The 18,660-nt window shown below is 33.3% G+C and overlaps 2 protein-coding genes across 7 annotated transcripts in view; one reads left to right on the forward strand and one right to left on the reverse strand.

Moving 5' to 3' along the window:
• Nucleotides 1–1,498: 1,498 nt before the first annotated feature.
• LOC126698937 (uncharacterized) lies at nucleotides 1,499–5,674 on the reverse strand. Of its 2 annotated transcripts, none has more exons than XM_050396454.1 (6): nucleotides 5,152–5,674; nucleotides 3,865–3,955; nucleotides 3,544–3,701; nucleotides 2,507–2,534; nucleotides 2,200–2,308; nucleotides 1,499–1,928 (listed from the first exon to the last, which is right to left on the reverse strand). In XM_050396454.1, exons 1-6 carry the CDS (start codon nucleotides 5,362–5,364, stop codon nucleotides 1,847–1,849), a joined length of 681 nt encoding a protein of 226 aa, XP_050252411.1. In that variant the 5' UTR covers nucleotides 5,365–5,674; the 3' UTR covers nucleotides 1,499–1,846. The 2 variants fall into 2 exon arrangements, with proteins under 2 accessions (XP_050252411.1, XP_050252410.1); XM_050396453.1 differs by having other exon boundaries at nucleotides 3,544–3,704; nucleotides 5,152–5,670.
• Nucleotides 5,675–15,222: 9,548 nt separating this feature from the next.
• Nucleotides 15,223–18,660, forward strand: part of LOC126700524 (rho GTPase-activating protein REN1) — a 55,007-nt gene continuing 51,569 nt past the window's right edge. For 2 of the 5 annotated variants that reach the window (XM_050398707.1, XM_050398710.1), the window contains exons 1-7: nucleotides 15,228–15,447; nucleotides 15,651–15,769; nucleotides 15,960–16,052; nucleotides 16,375–16,411; nucleotides 17,268–17,344; nucleotides 18,279–18,349; nucleotides 18,491–18,569. In XM_050398707.1, the coding sequence (XP_050254664.1) occupies nucleotides 15,740–15,769; nucleotides 15,960–16,052; nucleotides 16,375–16,411; nucleotides 17,268–17,344; nucleotides 18,279–18,349; nucleotides 18,491–18,569 (387 nt within the window). In that variant the 5' untranslated portion in view covers nucleotides 15,228–15,447; nucleotides 15,651–15,739. Of the gene's footprint in view, nucleotides 15,448–15,650; nucleotides 15,770–15,959; nucleotides 16,053–16,374; nucleotides 16,412–17,267; nucleotides 17,345–18,278; nucleotides 18,350–18,490; nucleotides 18,570–18,660 lie in introns of all 5 variants that reach the window. The other 3 variants (XM_050398709.1, XM_050398708.1, XM_050398706.1) reach the window with 3 other exon arrangements.

Below are 18,660 nucleotides of genomic sequence, written 5' to 3' on the forward strand. Positions count from 1 at the left end.
GCGTAACCCAATAAACGAGGAAAGCGGTAGGAAAATGAAAACTGCACCTTTAAGCGAAATATGTGTGGGTAGCCTCTTTGATGGAATTCAGACCGTACCTTGTGTAACAGAAACAGCTAGGCCTAGTAGTAACGTTATAAAAGAGCCTGCCACCTCTCTCTTAGATTGTCACAACTCACAAGCTATAGCAAGGATCTAAGCAACCAACTGCCTAAGTTTTTGCATTGAAGTTTTGCTAACATGACTATTTCTTTTTTTGATAAACCTATAATTTGACTATTTCACTTTATTCTTTTTGTGACATAATCTATTTCAAACAAGTACTGGTTTTATTTTATTTTATTTCTATATTTTTTTTATAGACAATATAATAAGTATTGATTCTTCTATTTGTCTGGCTTGCACAATGACCAAAAAACTTCAATGTTTACTACTGCTAAAAGCTTGTTTCCCACCAAAATGATGCTTATGAAGATCCCTAATAATTACTCTCAATTGGCACAAGATAACAAAGTTTCTTTCTGGTCTCTTGTGATTGGTTCTTTTGGGCACTAATAATATGGCCTAAAAGGTGATCTAGAATCTAAAGACACCCATTATTTGACCTAGGTTCTTAGATTTTCAGACATTCCAGCTCTACGGATGATTCCCCAAAATATGGAGACAAAAAAAAAAAAATTTACTATTCAGTCACTATAAGTATTGTAAATAAAATTCTGCACTTAGATACATCGCCCCACTAGAAATGTATAATCCCTTATTTTAGAAGAAAGTATCTTTAACTTAGGTGAAACTGAGATGTGGATCCCATAGCTTATATGCCCAAAGTATACAAGATTTTTGCCTATTCTCGAGTAGCCGCGAATTGTTCCGCTCAATGGTCCAGCACAACGTGTGCTGCTTTGGTCAAAACAAACTCATCAAATGGTTTCTTTCTCAAAATAAAAATAATAAAAATAATTCTCTATATCTGGACCGAATATTCATATTTCACAGGATGTGTGCTGTGACATATGTGCAAGCCACCTGTTCATAGAGATCCTTTCACGTCTGTAAAAGTCCGAACAACTTTGTCGTCCAAGTTAATTAAAACCTACATAATAATATTAGCTAGATTCCCAACCAACCATTTTATTAAGGCAGCATCTTCAAATCGAACAAACGTGATCCCTTTAAAGAAGCAAATTTGTTGGATTAGGTTTAAATGTTCATTCCTCCTACCATCATTCCATATTTAAATTAGGACAAAGAATAAAACATAGAATATCTGAATATCATGTGCCACCAATTGAATTAGGTTTAAATAAGACACGAGGAACTAGTTTTTATTTTTTTCCCACCAAGACTAGTTGAAACATGTTATTCTTTCTTTAATTTCAGAACCAGATTTTCACTTAAATTTGTTCTACAATGCAGATGCTAAAGAGTAAAAATTGCTCACTAATTAAGAATCATATGATAAGCCATGACCTAATTACAAGTAAAATAATCCCATCGGTTGTTCGGTGCCACTTATTGACAACATAATAATACAACGAATATATACATCTGTTGCTAGCTAATGCAAGTCCGTGCACTCAGGGAGATAGCCTTAATAAAAGTGCAAGTAAGAATAAGACTGCAAGCCTTACAATGAAACTTTTCCAATGATTTGAATTGCACTCTGGAAATGCTTCGAAAGGAAGAAATATTTACAGGATTAAAAATGATGTCAACAAACTAATTAATCAGTGGTCATGAAATGAATTGCATTAATGTTACAACGTATGGAACACCGAGCTAGCACAACCACAAATATGACAAAGAATCCTAACATCGGACGTTTTCTCCACGCAGCACAAGCAAATCAGAGAAGCTTTGATATCACATGACAAGAAGTCCAGAATGCCTTGGTTGCAGCCCTTAGAATTACAGGGTTTTGGTATATCCTGTTCGGGGAAAAAAAGAAAAGAAAGATCAAGATCAGTAGATAAGGTAATTCTATAAAAAAAAAAAAAAATAATAATTAAATAGTGGTATTGGCTTGATCAATCAAATATAGATGTGGGAGCAAAGTGAAGATTCTTGGAACTTGGCAAGGTACTGATCAGAAGACATAGTTCACCTCACACTAGTAGCCGACACTATAAAATCACCATTACACTGCATAATAAATATAGACCATGTATATATAAGCAGGATTTAGCATAATTAACCTACCCTATAGCAGTTGCACCCCAAGATGCCACATTATAAATAACTTTGCTTCCATCCCATGCCTTCCGAAGCTTTCCCTTTTTCTTTTTCACTGAGAATGTCTTGCTAAGGGCTAAAAAAGAATTCAGAGAATGTCAGAACTCCATTCCGATATCACCGGCAACAAAATTGTTACAACTACACATAAGTTGTATTTGGAATGAACAGGTGAAAGAAAACTACAGAAATTTTTCTCTTCAATTCATCATACAACATTAGGAAGAAAAATATAGGCACAGAACAGTTGAAGGATAAAGCCAATCAAACTTACCATCCTGGAGTTGGTTTGGGGTCAAATCCTGCAAAATAAACATCAACCATTTAGAAAACATTTTATTCTTCAAAGAAAGTATATCATCATCTTTTTACTTCTTAATTTCTTTTTATAACCCATGGTTGACATGCATAGACCTTGTCATTAAAATTGTGTGTGTGACACAGTTAAAACTAGAAAAAAAACTTCACAAATTCTTTAATCTGGGTTCAACAATAGAGCAGATAAGGCACCATGTTAACACATGTTGATCTCCACAAAGTCAAATATATAATTATACGATCCCCATTGCTTTCATCTGGCATAATAGAAAATACAATAGCATAACTTATAATCCAAGTTGCATCTTCAAACACATAGCAACTTTAATACCATACTTAGAAAGGATTGCAAATCTTTTTAACATGAAACCCATAATATTTGGGACTAAGGCTTTTTGTTGTTGTAAACCCATAATAGATCCTTAGGGTCATTTTCTGAAGAGGTCATTAAAAAGAAAATCAAACTCTAGCATGCATACTAATCTTAATTCAATGATACCTCTTTCCTAGTGCACTATCGATTTGCTGAATGCTGTATAAGGGTTAATACTTACGCATGCAAAAAGCACTTGGATACAAAACATGCCCAGAGACCCTCACTCAAGCAAGCTTTTAATGTAGCAAAAGTATATGTACAAATTTAAACCATTAGATGTGGTCCAACAGATACACTTAAACAGGACCGGTAATTGATCAAACTTTTTCGATCAAAACAAGAGAAGAAAATGGATATGGAAACCATATCCAATCATATTTCCAACAATTGTTAAAATATGGATCCCATGAGTTCATTGTAACTTATAAGTTCTATAATAAGGGTCAATAACAGCCATGGCATAAAATCAATTGAAGTCAAGGATGGTTATACAAGTGTGGGATACTGTTTAAAATTTTCAAAAATAATAATAATCATAATAATGATAAGTTAACTAACTAGGGAAAGATCGATCCAGGAAACTTCAAATTTTAACAAAGAGTGGAAACCTGGCACACCTTAGTCTGTTTGAGGGACAACAAATATGCAGCCATGAAGCATGCAATACCCTCTACTATATCTTCTTGCTTAACAAGAACATAGTCTTCTTGTTCCGATTCATCACTTTCTCTTTCCCATAGATCATTTTTATCGACCACATCCCAAGAATTACCTTCTTCTGAAACAGTACAAGAAATTTTTTAGCATCCAATTCCAAGCCTTAATGAGAAAAGGCCAACTATTATAAATCCAAGCACAAAGTTGCTAACGGCTGAACTTCAAAAAGACTAGCGTATTTGGCAACAAGTCAAAAAATGGAGCCATCTTTGCATTCATACCAGCCATATTTAGTGGAACTGTCGCCTGTGCACTCTCTAGCTTTTCAAGGAAGTCGACGCATTGAACTCTAGACTTAAGAAGATCGCACAACTGTAGTAAGATGGAGAGGATATGGAGTTACAAAATGGAAGTAAGCATATATTATCCTCTCAATGAATCACAAAAATGCATAACTCATTTACAATTAGTATTTATTGACTACACTGGACAAGGCTACAAGATTTGGGGATGACAAGGGCAACTTATTTCTACTACATTATATGAATGGTGTTTTAAATGGGGGAAGAAAACAGAAAATTTTCACTAGCACGTCTATCTAAAGGTTCCAGAGCATGATGTGCCATACAAGAGAGGTTTGAAATATATTGATCTTAAAGTATATAAATAGTTGGCACAGACTTAATATATGGCACATGACGCTGGATCAAAGATCTGTCTACTTAAATTAGTGTGGTAATTAACCAAGACAAACCCTTAATTGCATAATAATGGTATAAAGTGATAATTTTCATGACAAACAACGGGCTACATTCATTTATTTTTATTTGAACATTAACATCAAAATTCAGGACTCACATTCCAATGGGAAGGCAATTAAGTTCAGAGCAACAGTCTCAAACTACAGACCCTCTTAATCAATAGCAATTTCTATTTTTGATGACTTGAATCGAGGTAAACCTCGGATAACAAAATTGCAGAACAAACATGACTTCAAATAACTGTCTTTAGAACGACTTTAACCATTCTTAACATCGGCCTGAACTAAAAATCAGCTCAGCCGTAGACAGTAGACTTAGTATACTAATTCATTATCCAGTAAATCCCGACCCAAGCATTCATTGTATAACCAATCCTAGTTGCAAACCAGCATGCCTCAAACATTCAATGCCGCGTACCACAGACACAGGCTCAGCAGAAAAAAACAAACACTATGTATTGAAATAAAGGAAAATAAATTCAGTATGTCCCACCACAAATTCAAAAGGCTAATCAGTAATCACCCAACAAAAAAAAAATGTTTTGAAAAACACTTTCCAATCAATGCTTTCGTTTTCAGTTTTCAGTCTCACAAATTTTAAGAACTCAAAAAACAAAAACAAATTCAAAGCTAAAGATTCATTAGATTTTGCTAAGGTTTCTCTCACAACTCAAATCCAATTGGCAATTTTCATTAGCTAAACTACAACTAAATTGTCCGTACAAAACATTAAAAAAAAAAAAAACCCTAGAAACCAAATTGATCACAAAAATTTTTTGATAAGTAAATTGATCACAAAAATTCATACCTCATCGGCTTCTCGATCACTGCCACGGAGAGATCCCGAGGCTGAGCTTTCGCCACGTGTGCCACCGTCACCGTCATCGTCTTCCTCATCGTCACCGCCACCGTCAACACCGCTCGTCGTAGCGAGCAATTCAAGAGCTCGTTGACACTGTTCCACCACAGACTGCAAAGTCTTCCTCTTCAATCGAACCCTATCCGTCTCCGAAATCTCCATGTGCAACAAGCCTACCTATATATATATATAGCACAATTCACAGACTCAGAAAAAGCCAGCTCTAATAAAAATTTCAAAATCAATAGAATTTGAATTCTTTTCCTTTGCTTTTTGGTTTTTCAAGCCCCAGGAAATTGTTTTCCCTGGTCCATGAATTGAGAACCCTACGGAATTCAGATAGATCGTGTTGTTGTTTTTTGAGGTTTGAGTTTTGGGTTCGGAGAATTATTGGACATGTGCGGCCTTTGTTTTGTTTTTACCTTGTCTTCTAGTTTTCCCAAACGTGATGGTTTTTTTTGGGGCTCTTTATTATTTTTTTAATGTTTCTCGTGAATTTGGAATTTGTGTTTAAAGTTTTCAACTAGTACACGGAAACGGTAAATAATAGTGCTATTGAATTTGTTTAATCAGATGAATTTGGGGAATTTATTTGTTAATTACTATTAAGCTGAGCTAATTGGTGTGCTAACCTGCAAGTTGCAAACGAATGTTTCTAAATTTGTTGAGGTAAAAACATCTGAAACCTTCTGGCTTGATTGTTGAACTTGTTAATTTTGGATTACTGTGTGATTTAATTGCACTCTATTATTAAGTCAATACATTAACTTTTTTTTTATAGTTTAAACAGAAAACTGAATCATAATATTGCATTTATTTATTTATTTTCTTAAATGATTTTAAATTTAAATTTAAACACGTAATTTATTAAAATTCAAAGTCTCAAGACTTAACTTTATGCTTTAAGGGACTGGGTTTGGTTCATAGCAGCTAAATTGGGCTGATTTCAAACCAAGTAGTGCACAAAGCGTGGATCCTACAACACATACATGCTAACATACGACAACCATATACGTATTGAACAGTAAGGAACAGTAAAGAATGAAATAACGAGGAAAAGAAAAGAAAGTAAAGTAAAAAAAAAATGTTAGGGATCCTGAGTGATTCATTATTTCCTTAATTTTGTAATACATTATGCTCTCTAGGACGTGTTACAAAGTCCAAATAAGTTCAAAAATCACAAACTTAAATGACTCTTCAAGTCTATAAGACTTGCGAAATTTAAATCCCTTTGAATCTAAGTGTGTTCTTTAGTGACAGTTTTGAGGACTTCAGACAGTGTTTTCCCTCTGTTTTCTCTTTTTTTGAATTCTAACAGAGTTTGCTCACGGATTTTACTCTAATTCCACTCTTGCTAAATGCCTTTCACTGTTGGCTACTTCCTGGTTTATAGTGTCATCCTAGGATTTCTAGGGTATCATTGATTCCCTCTATTTGCTCCCCTAGGTACCATAACCAATATTGTGTTAGCAACATTGGTAGCTAGTCTCTTCCTCATTCTTCATTACTTCCTTCTTTTGAGGTTCCCTCTTCAAAAGACCCTAACTGACTTTTCCGTTATAGGGGGTTCTAGAGGGCTGACTTTTGGTATTTTTTTCCCCCAAGTTTTCTAGATTCCACCTTTTCAAACATACCTTTTAGCTGCTTTTCCCTTTGTCATTTTTCTCAAGTGAGCTGATTTCTTTTTACCAGGTTGAAAGATCTCCAATCACCTTCCTTCATGGTTTCTCTTCTTGAGTTCCCCGTAGTACTAGACTCTTACTCATGAGTTATTGGTCCCCGAATCTTCCGATCCCTTATTTGCATCATTGGCTGGTTGATAGGGACATATCTATCCTTGTTCTTCATGTTTCTGGGCATGCCCCCTTTGAACTGTCTTAGTCACAACCTAGCCTTATTGCACATCCCAAGGATCCTAGGCTCTTGAGAATTCCCAGGTATCTTGGTCCAGTTTTCTCCTCGGGCTCCCCAACGATTTTCCTGACCTTTGAGGGCTGGGCTGGACTTTTTCTTTCCTTTGTTTCGTGAGGTCCAAAGCTTGCCCATCCATAGATTTGGGTCCCTCTTTATGGACCCTTAGTGGGTTTGGGCCTCCCTTTTTTTTTATTGAAAGCCCAAATGTTTTCCTAAATTTCAATCCTCTGTGTTGTTTTGGGCCTTGGTACAACATTGTGATTTTTTGAACCTCAACAACCTTTCACCTAAGATTTGTTGTGAAAGTGTTTAGAAAAAGTTGTGGACATGGCACTTGTCAATGTCATAACTCATAGTAGGTGATAAGTTGTTATGAACTGTTACAAGTGGACAAGAAAGTAATTTTAATGGTGGATTCAAATTAAAAACTTGTAACAACCTTTCATCTAAGTTTTGTTGTGAAAGTGTTTAGAAAAGGTTATGGACATAGCACTTATCAATCACATAACTCATAATAATAAAAAGTTCACAAAATTTCACAATAACTAATATAAAACTTGTCTATCTTCTTACGCATTTCCATTGAAAGTAATTTAAATTAAGCAATATTTTTTTTCTTAATCTGACAATTTGCTTATATTCCCTAGAGTGCTAAATTCCAACCAGCATCCAATGTTTATAAAGCTGAATATACAATTTGATTCAAAGGCCATTAGTGATTGGAGCAATATATTTCCTAGTTCCTTCATGATGTGACAAAGATTTGATGGATTTCCTTGTGATTAAGAAACTTAAAATGTCTTTTTATGCCTAGTGATAGTGAAGGGGAAGCCGGCCAATGTAACAGCTAATCAAAAAACCTTACATGTGACACGCATTGGGTTGTTTTGGAGCCCACCTATTTGTCTGGACCCTATTTTGGGCCAAAACTTTCACATGGACCCAATTACCTAAAGCCATCAGGTGGACTATTCTAAAAACTTAACAGGACTTGTTGATAAGCCATCTTTAATAGGATCTGGGTATATGCTTTATAGTTTTGTTTCTTTCTGCATCATCATAGCGATTAGAATAGAGAATCACAAGCCATATATGCAAATAAGGTGAATTTTTTTCTTCTTCCTTATTTATGCTCACTCCCAGGATTTGGAACCCCCAAAAAAAAAGAATAGACTTCACCTAATCACTGATAGAGAGGAAGACACCATTTCTAAAGTTAAACAACAATGCTACAGTCACGCTTTCAATCAATTTCACACCTTATTAAGTTTTTTTTTTTTTTTAATACTAAGTATTTTTAATACACACATAAAAAGAGAGACAAAATTGATAATATTATATATCAAAAAGGGCTTAAGTCTTGCAGCTTATTAAGTTATTAACTAATGATAAGAGCAACGTCACTTTCACCTAAATATACCACTAATATTATTTTTATTATAAACAAATCATACCTTGACGTATAAGTTGAGTACAAAATAAGTGTATCCTTACTAAATTTAAAAATCCATATTGATAGGGACCAGACTATTTTTTTTTTTGCGTTAAAAAGGATTTTATTGCAAACACTAAGGGACCAGACTATTTACTGCACAGGGAGCGTGAAAATAGAACATATTGCAGGGATTCACGTGAGCACAGTATAAAGTAAGAGAGAGTGTGTGAAATTTTCGTCAAGTATTCGATGCCTTTAGATTTTTCATATTCAGGTTTTTGCTTACAAAAAGGGAAAAGCATATAGTTTGCCCTCTATATACCATCGTTGCCCATTAAATTTTCCACAAGAATATTTTTAGTCTTTCTTGGTTCTTTGTTTAATTTCCACAGGCATTTCCATTATTTTGACCGAATAATTAAAAAGAGCATATAGTTGGTTTGTGATGTAAACAAATTCAACAATAACACCTAGTATCACATAAAATGTTACAACTTTTACTATAATTATTATACGTGCCAAAGCAGCCAAACTGTGACTGATTCTGTCACTTTCATATAAACTTACTAATTTTTATCCACAACTCACAGCCTGCCATGTGGATAATTGCGGCATAGGTTGTAACATTTAATGTGGTATTAGAATTTTTGTTTTCAATTTTGCTGAGGCTCCATTAAAGTTTATCTAGCTGAGATTGAGGGGGGAGGAAGTCAATTCTGCAAATTTTGTTTGTTGTTTAGATATCAAATCACTGAAGATATTTAATTCTATGTACCATTGCTTTTTGTTTGGTATCAACAACTGAGACACACAAGTACCCAAGTGGAAAAAAAAAAGTACCCAAGTGACATTGAAGTTATTTAAAACACTCCTGGTCCTCCAAAATATGGATGCTAGTCCCATTTCCAAATTTAAATCATAAACCTTTTTAAGTGAGCTTTTTGCTTTTGTTGACAAATCCATGAGTTGGAACTAGGACAAGGAAAATTGAGAAAATTCTTAGTTTCCTACCTATGAGTCAAGGTTGTAATTACATGTTTAACTTTAATATGCATAACATGTGAAAGTGTTTATTTGATGGTTGCACGCGATGAATGCTTGCTTAGTGGCCCACAAGGTTAAAATCCTGCAAGACAAAATGCATTGTCAAGTGTCAACCTCATATCATTGACCTCTGTCCTTGTGTTTTGTTTACTTTTACGTGGAGAGACAAAGAGAGTTAAGTACAACCATCGAAAAGAAATCATGCCTTGTTTATTCAACAAATGAGGCTTGTGATTCTAAAAAACAAACAAACAAACAAATAAGGCTTATACATAAAACAAATCAAGAGCACACAGTGAAATATCTATGAAAATAGAAATATTTTTTGATTTTTGTATGTTTTCACTAAATACTTGTTTCTTTTATTGAAATTATTAAAATATCGATCCTGCATGATTTGACTAACTTTGTGATGTACGCTGGTGCGATCAATTTAAAAATATAATGATTATACAAATTGAAAATAATAATTTTTTTTATACAATATATTTTATCTTTTATAAAAAAATTATTCATCACAATTGATAAATTAGTATGTTGTAATTGGTAAACAATAAAAATAATGTCAATATTAAATTTATGTAAACATAATATTATACCAATCATAATTTGTCGGTGATATTTATTATATCTTTAACATCACTCAATTTAAAGGCCAAATTAAATACGATTCTATAGATGGCAACCTTCTACCAAAGCTTTGTATCTGGACAATGAACTAGTAACAGAATAGTCTACCAAAAGAAGAATCATTCCTCTCCCCCAATTAGGATACCTCTTTAGGTGCTCGCTTTTATGTGCTCATTGATTACAGCCATTATGGACGCTGATAGTTTAACTTTGAGTTGGTAAGGAAAAGGGACACACAAATTAGCATGGCTCGACAACCCCACTACATTAGGGCCTTTAAAATTGGTGGGTGGCATGGCTACCAAAATCAATGTGACCAATTATTGCTCCCTTTAAAGCTTGCCTATCAAGTTCTATTGTCCTCCGACTCATCATTTTGGTCATACTTTTAGGTCATAACAAGGTAAAAAAAAAAAACCCCTACTCATGAGGGTCCTGAGTGACATGACTTCTGTCTAGTGCATTGGTGCGCACTAGACAGGAGCTTAACACACTCGTGAGATGGTCCTACAAAAGTTAGATTTGTTTGGTAGCCATGTTTAAGTAACCGTTTTTAGTATTTAACCATTGAAAATTGCGAGAAAAAAAAAAAATGTTTGCTAGCGATATTTTATTATGGGTATTTGTGTTACAATTCTTAAATTAAGGTGTTTAGAACATATATTTTGAAAACTCATTCATACCAATTTTTAGTTTTCAAATAACGTTGTTAAATGATTATTTTTTTCTCCTTAAATAAAATAGTAATATTTTACTATACAACCTTTACTTTAAAAAAAATACACACATACACATATCAAATATATAATTATATTTTTTCACATTTTAAAATATGTTATTTAAAATATAGTACCAAACACATTTTTTACATTATAAATACTTTAAAGTTTAAACACATATTTAATATTTTCCTTACACTTTTTAAATCACAATTTTCCTATCATTTTGAGCACCAATAATTAAACACCGCGAAACAAGCGGTTTACAAGTCTTCCTCCACTTTAAGCACTCATTATCTTTTAAATCAGGTGGCCCAGCTTAAAAATTAGGCCCCACTCTATGTCAATGATAGGTAATTAGTGTGACTGTTTAAGGAGCCAATTCCGGCTGACCAAATCCAAGGCCTGCAAAATCATAAACAGCTCATGTCCCCCTGATCACACAAGATTTCAATCCCACAAATCTTTAGTCAAATTACATTTTAAGCTCTAATATATTTTACTTATGAGTGATTTTAAATTAAATGTTTTAAAAGTGACACCTAAATTGTTACAAACTGATTCTCTAAAAAAAAAAAAAAGTTACAAACTAAACCTTATAATTTCAAATTTCATTAATTTCAAATCGAGCATTAAACTTTTAATATCATATATCACTTCAAGGTTTAAATTGATATGACTTTGAAATTTCAGTATTTGATTTTTTTTTTTTTTTTAAATAATGAAACGATGAGTTTATTTTTGGGGAAAAAAAAAATCATATGGACGAGGGGAGAAGAAAAGTCTTGACAACTACAACTGGAAGGCCAAAAAATGGACATACGTATTACAATTCTTGAAGTAGATTCAAGCACCAAACACTACGGGAAGACAAAACTTAGAAAATGATGTGTAAGGACTCAATTTGTAACGATCCCAAATTGATATTGGGTTCAAATGTTAAAGTCCCAAACAATAAATTTATAGAGAGTGGGCTAAAAGGTTAGGCCTTGGTGAACATACAGTCGTTAGTCATGGTGTTCATGATGATCGCACAGAGGTGAACTGTGCTTGCCCAAGAAGGCTTTCTCCTCGGCACGGCCTGGATGGCTCTGGTCCTTGGCCGCCCCCCTTTTGAACTGCTTCCTCTTCCTTTTATATTAGCTTTTCCCCTCTCTCGAACGTCCACATGTAGGTTCAGCTTTATAGGGCTGATATTTGTCCCATCAGCCCATACCCAAAGTGGTTGGAGGTGGTTGTAAAAACCGAAAAGTATGGCTCAGTCTAGCGCTGAGTACTTAATTGCAGTAAGGGCAGCCTTTCCTTGGCTTTTTTGTCGCCACACTGTTCAGGGGTCATTTCCCCATTAATGCTGCCAGGACGTTTGTTGGCACATTCAGTGCGGAGGTGACAGTTTTTCCTTGAACCGCTCCTACACTGTACTCTCGTGCGCGTCCTACTGTACTCGCCCTTTCTTCTGGGAGCGCTTTGAGATGCCGAGGACAGGATCGTCCTCGGCTATATCTCTAGGCCATTTGGATTTTCATTGCATGTCCTCGGCAACGTCTCTTCTCGGCACGGGCCTTGGGTCTTAATGTAAAGTGGGCCGGGATCACAAATTCTCTGGCCCCACACGATGTATTTAATTATTTTTATATATATATATATATATAGATACAATAGAATTTTAATTTAAAAATATTAATTGATTTTTTGTGTATGTAAAGTTTGAATTCTAAATATTTTATTTGACGACAATTTTTTTTTTTCTAGTTGAACTAACTAGATTCTACTGAAAAACAATTTATTAAATGTTATTCTATTTGGAACTAGTGAATTATAACATACAATTTGTAACCATTTTAATATTCGATATTTAATTTGAGAATAAAGTACATGTTAATTAGTATTACTCATATATAAATCTAAGGTAACATTAGATTACTAACAGAAATAGACAATGAGACCAACATAAAAGCATAATCAAACATAAAGAGTTAAAATTAAAATTTTAGAACATAAAGAACCAAACTGAAAACAAATTTAAAGATAAAAAAAATATATAAGTTAATATTAATTTAAACTTTAAAATCACCTTAAAAAATACTGCATCTGTCTCAAATCTTTTATCTTGTATTTTATTTTGAGATGTCCCAAAATATTATCCTGTTTCTAAAATTAGAATCCACTAGTTACTAATTTTCTTATTATGTCTCTACTTTATTTTTACGAGCATTTAAAAAGGAAAATAAATCTCAATAGACGCATTGTAGTAGTTGGGAGTATTTTTTAGATTACATTTAAAGTATAAGTTTGAATTTTAAAGGATAAGTCTGAATTTGAAAGCAAGTCAATGGTGTTTGTATCTATCTATTCTATACTATATATGGGATGATTCCCCTCTTTCAATTAGACTTTTATGTGGTTTAAAAATACTCTCATTAATGAAGGGTAACTTCATTTAGAAATAGGATCATAAGTGCCAAATAACAAATTTCATTTTGAATTCAAAAAGAGACTTCCTAAATTTTAGGATTTTTTTTATCTTTATATTTAAAAAAGAAATTACAGTTACTGCTTATCTCTAAAATTTATCATTTTTTAGATTCCATTTAAAGTATAAGTTTGAATTTTAAAGGATAAGTTTGAATTTGAAAGCAAGTCAATAGTGTTTGTATTGTATTATAAGTATGTTTTTTAGGTTTGATTTTATTTTATTTATTGAAAAAAATACCCACTACTAAATGGCACACAAAACTAACACATATCTTAAAATAGACATGTATCAATCTTGTGTCCCGTCCAGCTATAGAGGGAAACTTTGACTCATTTCCTAAGCTTAAGAGTGTTTAGATTTTACATAATGAAGTTTTAGAATTTGAATTTTACCCCATGAAATTCTATTCTGTTTGCATTAGCATCCATTCTATCCATATTTTCCATTGAATGCCACATAAACTTGTCACGCATGTATAATTTGTCTAATAAAATGACAACACATCATTTTTGTAGCCTAAAAAAAATTAAATAATTAAAAAAGTGGCATAATAAAAATTTTGTGGCATCATTTTATCTGACGAATTAAATACGTGTGACAAGCTTATATAATACTTAACGGAAAATATAAATGAAGGTTGTTGAAACAAACATAATAGAATAGGTAAAATTCAAATTCTAAAATTTTAAAGATAACATCTAAACACATAATTTACAATTTAGTTTTTTTTTTTTTTAAATTTTAATTTGAATAAAAAAAAAAGCTAAATTCAGATAGTAGTCTGGCTACAAAGCACTTGCCCTAGTCCAATCTCTTTGTCCGAGCTGTAAATTACTAAATTTCAGATACTAGCCACGTGTGTACACGTTTGGTAGCCTACGACCGAACAGGTAGTCAGTGAGGGAGAGACATTACCAACTCGTAATAACTCGTAAAGAGACAGACAACAGAGCTTTAGTCCAAATTTCCCAAAAATGCCCCTCCCAAACTCCACGTTTTCCCTCCAACACGATCGTTTATAGTTACAGCGTAAGACTGAGAATACACGGTTGACGTGTACAACTGCCGCATATTAGGATGGCCAACTTTAGAGCAATGCTACAAAAACATAATATTTGCACAATATTTTTTTACAAAAGTTTGACTCAACAAGTTTTTACTATTTTTTGTAAGGTTCCACCATTAAAATCAATTATTTTTTGAACATTTGTATCAACGCTTGTATAATAGAAAATACCATATTTTAGCCAATCAAGTCAAAAATTCAATTACTCAATCTGGTCATGTAAAATTGTGTAAAAATATATAGTTGTTATAATAACCGTATAATTGTAAATATTAATTTTCTATTTATCTATATCCCGAAGATAAAGGAAGATAGTTAATGATGGTTGTTGTGTCGGAAAAAAGGGAAATCTTATAAAAAAATCAAGAAATTTTTTTAAAATAAAAAATAGTGTAAAATAAATGATATGACATGCATTATTTTATGCTAAAATTGACAGATTTTGAGCAATCCTAAGATCACAACTTCTTTCACAAATTTTGCCACAACACGTTATATGACAAGTTATGAATGGTAAAAGTGTAAACCCATATGAACCTACAATTTTTTTTTTAACACTCACAATTTGCTATATGTCGAGTTGAAGTAAAAGTTGTATAATAAGTTGCGGCCTGGCTCAAACATTATTTATTTACTATTTATTTTTGTTATCAATCTGCCACGTCAGCGAAAGTGTGAAATTGTATTTGTCAAATTTGTTTGTGTTTATAGACTTTCTCCCCGCTCTATTTGGGCTTTTTCTCGCTTGACCCCCCGGGTTTCCGTTGGAAAAACAAACAACAATTCCGCCTCTACGGACCAAGAGAGAGAAAATTCGGAAAGCAAAAGGAGAAAGAGAGAGAGAGGGAGTGAAAGAAAAGTCCGTTTCTGTTTCACTTTTCTTTTTTATGCTTCTTCCTCCTCTTTTTCTTTTCTTCCAAACACGCTCTAATTTAGTTTTTCTTCCTTTCGTTTACACAAGGTAATGTAAAAATCAAAATATTTTCGCATAGCACGTTTCTGAAATCATCATTTGAAAAAAAAAAATGTTTCTATTTTTCTATTTATAGAAGCAATAATACGGTTAACCATTTTTGGTGGATTAGGTTTGTTTCTGAATGTTCTTTGATTGATTTTTCTGTGTTTTTTGAAATTTCATTACGAGTTTGATCAATGTGATTGCAGGAACGGTGTTTGGTCCAATTAGCTCAGCTCGTAATTTATTGCCAATTTTTTTTTTGTTATAACGGTTCTGTGATTTTGGGATCAGAGATATGACTACCCGAAATGCAGAATCTTCTCAGGTACTTTGGCTTCAATTTCTCTCCAATGTGACATCTTGTTCAAATTTTCGTTTGAATGAATTGAAATTTGAATACGCATTGTGATTATGTATGAATTAGATTAAATTTTAATTAACAAAAATTCATTGTTATGTGTGAACGAGGGATTTGAGTGCATGGTTTTGATGAATTTTGGTGTATTGTGTTATAGGGAGAAGGTGGCGGTGGCGGTGGCGACGACGATCCACGACCACCTCCTCCGCCTCCGCAGCCGGAGTATTTGCGTTACCGGGGTGGCAATACGGTAATAAGCCTTTTTATTTTGAATATTACTTTTCAATGTGTTTAATGCTTTATACATTTTTGATACTTGCACATTGGTGTTTTTATTGTCTTCATAATTTTTATTGTGAGATTTTTGAATGAAAGTTTGGTATCATATCAATGTCCATGTGAGAACATTTTTTTTATATGTACGAAAGAAATTGTCTGAGTTCAAATATGATGAAAAAAAATTGAATAGGAAAGGTGTGTGTGTATATATATATATATATAGTATTTTCTGTTGTTTATTTCTATTGGAAGCCCTGAAACTTAAGGTGTACTAAAGCATAACTGTCTTGCAGGTTTTCAAGAGTGGGCCACTTTTTATATCATCCAAAGGTGTGTTTTATTTCCTTGGTTTGCATATAAAATTTATACTGAATTAGCAAGAAGCGAGACATGGACTGTAAACACCTTAGGTGTTCTAAATTTCTGTGAGTTTTTCTAAGATGTCACAATTTTCATGATTGCTGATGTTGGTTTGGGTTTCCTTAGAAGTAGCAGCAGTATATATGGTTTTTCTTGTTTCTTTTGTGTTTAAACTCCTCTGCCATTTCCTTCTCTCTCTCTCGTGTGTGTGGGGGTTGGGGAGGGGGTTAAGGGAAAATATTTACGTCCAATTTCTGTTTTTTTGTTTTGTTTTTTTTTCTTTTTCTTTTTTTAATTTTATTTTTGGCTAGGTAGTTACAGTTTGTCTGTTGTGCATGTATCTGTATACTTGAATAATTATAGATGAATCTTTTTGCATTTATTTACATTTGTTTGCTAATTTAGAATGGCTTGCAGTGTTGTGCATATAGCCAAGCCATTGGATGGACCAAAAGTTTTTCAAATGGACATTTTTAAATTTTAATCATTGTTATTTACTTGAGATGATTTTTCTTGGCTGAGGATAAGGTTTGTTACTTCCAGAATAGGTTGACTGCTGGAATAAACTATAAAGTTTGTGGTTCAATGACAATACTGATTTTTGATAGAACTCATTAGTCTTCCTCTCTCTTTCTCTCTCTCTCTCTCTCTCTCTCTCTCTATAATTTTTTGATAAACATTTCAATTATCAGGGCAGTGCAGTTATGGTTTACTCTTATTTCTACCCAACACATATTTCTTAATTTAGTGTACATTTAACACTAATGTACTAACTAAGGCATTTGAAGATGTCTGAAATTAATATTTATGTAATTTTTTTATATAGGGATTGGATGGACATCCTGGAAGAAAAGGTGGTTTATTTTAACACGTACTTCTTTGGTTTTCTTCAGAAGTGATCCAGTAAGTAGTTGTTTGGTTTCCTTTAATCTGCATTCTTGTGAAATCTGTTGTAGCATTGTAGCAGTTATTTTAAAATGATGAAGAAGGACACAATGAACTGATTAAGAGCTGTTGGGGTCGGCTTTGGGTTTTCTTTGCTAAGATATTTGAAGCTAAAACTTACATACCATGATCATCCTTTATTTGCATTTTTTTCACTCTAATCCAGAAGAATTTAGTTTCAAATTTCATCTCCTTTCCCTTCCCTAATTTATAGTGGCTGTTTCCAATTGAAACACTTTTAGGGACACATGTCCACTTCAAGCAGCAGATATAGTTACTGGCTATGGAGTTTGCTGATTGTCCTTGCATGGAGAGGAGTATGTTGCTGCTGTTCTTGCTTCTGATAATAATATTGATTGGCTCTTATGGATGGCCTATAAGATAATACCTTAAGCAGTTAGTCAACACTGACCACAAGAAAAAGGAGCCAGTTATAGTTGTTAATGAATGAATAGAACTGTTAAGTAATATTTTAAAATGGCATTCAAATTGACTTTAATCTGCCATATCTTTAACCCATAGTTGCATGGATTAGTTAACTGGAGAAACCACATGCTTAGCATTCTAGTTATGAATAAGTGAACCAAAACTCCTTTCTCTAGTTATGCACAGGATATGATGATCTTTGAGATAATTTGAAAAACTTATTCATTGACCATGGCTTGGTATGGTAGACGCTCTTGGTGTTTGGACTTATAGGGGAATTAGCATATTGTAGTCAACTCAATTGCCTAATTTTAATCTTATGCTTTATATTAGATCAGGTGTGCAAAGCAGTAGCTAAATGAAAGGACCTTTATACACACACACACCCCTACCTATGTATGTATTGTGTTTGACGTACTACATTAAGGTTTCAGAAGGTTCAATCTACTATTGTTTTAATTTTCAGAATGTTGTTCCTCAGAAGGGGAGTGAAGTGAATTTGACCCTTGGTGGTATTGACCTCAACAATTCAGGCAGGTTGGCTTTTTTATTTTTATTTTTGTTTTTAATTCCTAGTTAGAGTTTACTTGGTTTTCCGGCTTCCTTCTCATGGTTTTGCTCATTATGGAAATGGAGAAGTTTACTAACCTTGTTGTCCTTCATTTCAATAATCTGTAGTGTGGAGGTCAAAGCAGATAAAAAACTATTGACTGTGCTCTTTCCTGATGGTCGTGATGGTCGAGCTTTCACACTTAAGGTGCTTTCCCCATCCTTAAAAAAAGAACTTTTTTCTTTGCTTGACTGGTGTAGAACTACTTCAAAAATTGGTAAAATCTTGTCTAATAATG

Source organism: Quercus robur, chromosome 9 (assembly GCF_932294415.1).
Source record: "Quercus robur chromosome 9, dhQueRobu3.1, whole genome shotgun sequence".
Taxonomy (NCBI): domain Eukaryota; kingdom Viridiplantae; phylum Streptophyta; class Magnoliopsida; order Fagales; family Fagaceae; genus Quercus; species Quercus robur.

Bases quoted from the DNA above. Each gene is read 5' to 3' on its own strand.
- LOC126698937 (XM_050396453.1), bottom strand. From the start codon at position 5,364: ATGGAGATTTCGGAGACGGATAGGGTTCGATTGAAGAGGAAGACTTTG. The intron at 3,956-5,151 runs GTATGAATTTTT...ATCTTACTACAG, and splicing joins GTGATCGAGAAGCCGATGAG to TTGTGCGATCTTCTTAAGTC. The intron at 2,535-3,543 runs GTGTGCCAGGTT...TTTATTTTGCAG, and splicing joins TGTCCCTCAAACAGACTAAG to GATTTGACCCCAAACCAACT.